The 2,587-nt window shown below is 40.9% G+C and overlaps 1 protein-coding gene across 1 annotated transcript in view; it reads left to right on the plus strand.

Moving 5' to 3' along the window:
- The first annotated feature begins 178 nt into the window (after nt 1–178).
- Nucleotides 179–2,587, plus strand: part of dis3l (DIS3 like exosome 3'-5' exoribonuclease) — a 12,517-nt gene continuing 10,108 nt past the window's right edge. The window contains exons 1-2 of the mRNA XM_015396706.1: nt 179–194; nt 1,559–1,709. Coding sequence (XP_015252192.1) covers nt 179–194; nt 1,559–1,709 — 167 coding nt within the window. The remainder of the gene's footprint in view (nt 195–1,558; nt 1,710–2,587) is intronic.

The following is a 2,587-nucleotide window of genomic DNA, read 5'->3' on the forward strand; positions in this document are numbered from 1 at the left end:
CACTTTACAGTCTGGTTACCACTTGACAGACTGGTTACTAGTTAATAGACTGGTTACCACTTTACAGTCTGGTTACCACTTGACAGACTGGTTACCAGTTTATAGACTGGTTCCCGCTTGACAGACTGTTTAGATTCTAAACAGCCCGAACCTTGGAGGGTTTGCATGTTCTAAGAACATGCAAACCCTCCAAGGTTCGGGTCCAGAAAGAGAAACCTCAGTCTAGAGCAGATTGATTCAGATGAATTGGTGTGTTTGGGTTCTGGGTCCAATAGGAGGGGGGGTCCATCTAGGGTGTAACTCTGTGATGAAAGTTGGCGCTCTCAAGTTGGAGGCTGATGGACCTACAGTTACTCCACCCCAACGCTTTCATTAGGTTTTTGTATTTTCCAAAAATGAGCTCAAACATCTATTCCTTTTATGCTTTCCTATTATTGAGAACACAAGAGTATTATAATATACTAACATTTATATTTATTGATAGTTAGAGAGAAGCCTTTTACTGCATTAAATATATATATATATATATATATATATATATATATATATATATATATATATATATATATATATATAAACATTAATGTATGAAAAAATAACTGATGCTGATGCCAAAATCTATATATCACGCATCCCTAAAGGTACAATTTCAATTCCATCCATCCAGAAAATTTTGGATATGCTTCATTTTAAATCTAGCATAGCATATTTTCTTCTTGTTAACTTTGTGGTAAACTTGGAGATATATTTTATTGCATGTTGCATATCCCAGTAAATCTGTTTCCCCTTTAAACCTGCAGCTCTCCCTACTTTTCTCTGTGCTGTTGAAAAAGATTTATGAACCTCTTTACTAATATAATAATGCCAGAAACTAAATATCAAGATATGTAGAAGCTCTGCAGTCTGATTCTGTCTGTTCAATAAGAAAACATGTTAATTTTAAGCTGTAACTGGGAATCATGGTCTCTGAGAAGCCAAGATTTTTTTAACTGGTAAAGAAGAACAAACTCCTTTTTCTCAAGCTTCTTTCATTATAATACTGACTTGTGTAAACTTACAATCTGTTGCCATTTTTGCTGAAAAAGCTTTGTATGTCTAACCAACCGATCTTTTGGTGGAATCTCTCATTTATTTAACCGACCCGTCTCCTAACTTTCACACATCAAAGTAGCTGCTGTGTTTCTCTCCCCCCTCATGTAGCTACTATATGTGCAGCGAATAGCGGATAATATTTTGTCTCAAAGCAGCAGATCTGATGAAGTTACACTGAGATGCAGGACACAGGAGCAGCGCATGAGGAAAAAAAACAAAACACTGATTCAAAACACCCTGAACACAGACAGCTGCAGCAAACTTCTGTTACCTTTGGCTAAAGTAAATAAGCGGAAAGGGGGAAAAACTGAGGTTATTGGTGAGGACATGTCCCCACCAGGACTTTAGAAAGTTATGCTTGTGGGTCCATCCATCCAGGCTGGAGCTGGTTCTGCTTTTAAAGTAAAGCAGATTTAAACCTTTAAAAGTCAATTGTTTAACATCATCAAATTCTTCTTGAACCCAGATGGTAAAGTTCTGCCTGGAGATCTGACCCACTACGTGGTTCCGGACGCTGGGGTGGTGCTGAACTACCTGGATGTTCTGGAGCTCACCGAGCTGCAGGGGGTGGTGTTCACCCAGACGGCCTGCGAGGCGCTGCGCAGCAAAGGACGCAGGTAGGAGACCCATGGCTCAGATAGAAGAACATCCGCCGGTTCTGACCACTCTGATTGGTCCCTGCCAGAGGTGTCAAGTAACAAAGTACAAATACTTCATTACTGTACTTAAGTACACTTTTTAGCTATCTATGCTTTACTCCATAACTTATTTTTCTTCCTACTTCTGACATCCACTGTACTTTCCCTTCTTTACATTTGTACTCGTTACTCTTGGCTTTGGTTTAATGTTTCTAAATATTTATTTCCTGTCATGTGCTCCATCCAATGCAGATCATTGACTCCATCCACATCTAGTGAAAAATGGTGTAATTGGATGAGTCATAGAACGCAAACACTCATTGCTTAGCTAAAGGAAATCATCAGAAGCAAGCAGGTGTTATTCAAACTGCAAAAGCGCATTGTCTATGCCGTGCTAGAATGTCGGATTCAGAAGATGTTGAAAGATGTTGAAATGTCCAAAAGTTCGGACACAGGCGAGAGCGTATCGGGACATGGAGACCAACAAGACCTCCCTCATCCTTGGCCCTTTCTCAAAGAATTTTTCAAAATAGTCATAAAATTTAGTTTTCAATTCATATAGTGGCATCTGGCTGTTTTTATTAAAGGTTACTTTTTACTTGGGGGAAGAAGAGACGAGGTGCTTGGGGCTGGGTTCGTCCATCACCCAGGCTGAAGTCACCGAGGTAGTCAAAAAACTCCACGGTGGCAAGGCTTCGGGGGTGGACGAGATCCGTCCTGAGTATCTCAGAGCTCTGGATGTTGTCGGGCTGTCATGGTTGACACGTCTCTTCAACATCGCGTGGAGGTCGGGGACAGTCCCCCTGGATTGGCAGACTCCACAAGAAGGGGGACCGGAGGGTGTGTTCCAACTATCG

Source organism: Cyprinodon variegatus, unplaced genomic scaffold (genome assembly GCF_000732505.1).
Source record: "Cyprinodon variegatus isolate N-32 unplaced genomic scaffold, C_variegatus-1.0 Scaffold816, whole genome shotgun sequence".
Lineage (NCBI taxonomy): Eukaryota > Metazoa > Chordata > Actinopteri > Cyprinodontiformes > Cyprinodontidae > Cyprinodon > Cyprinodon variegatus.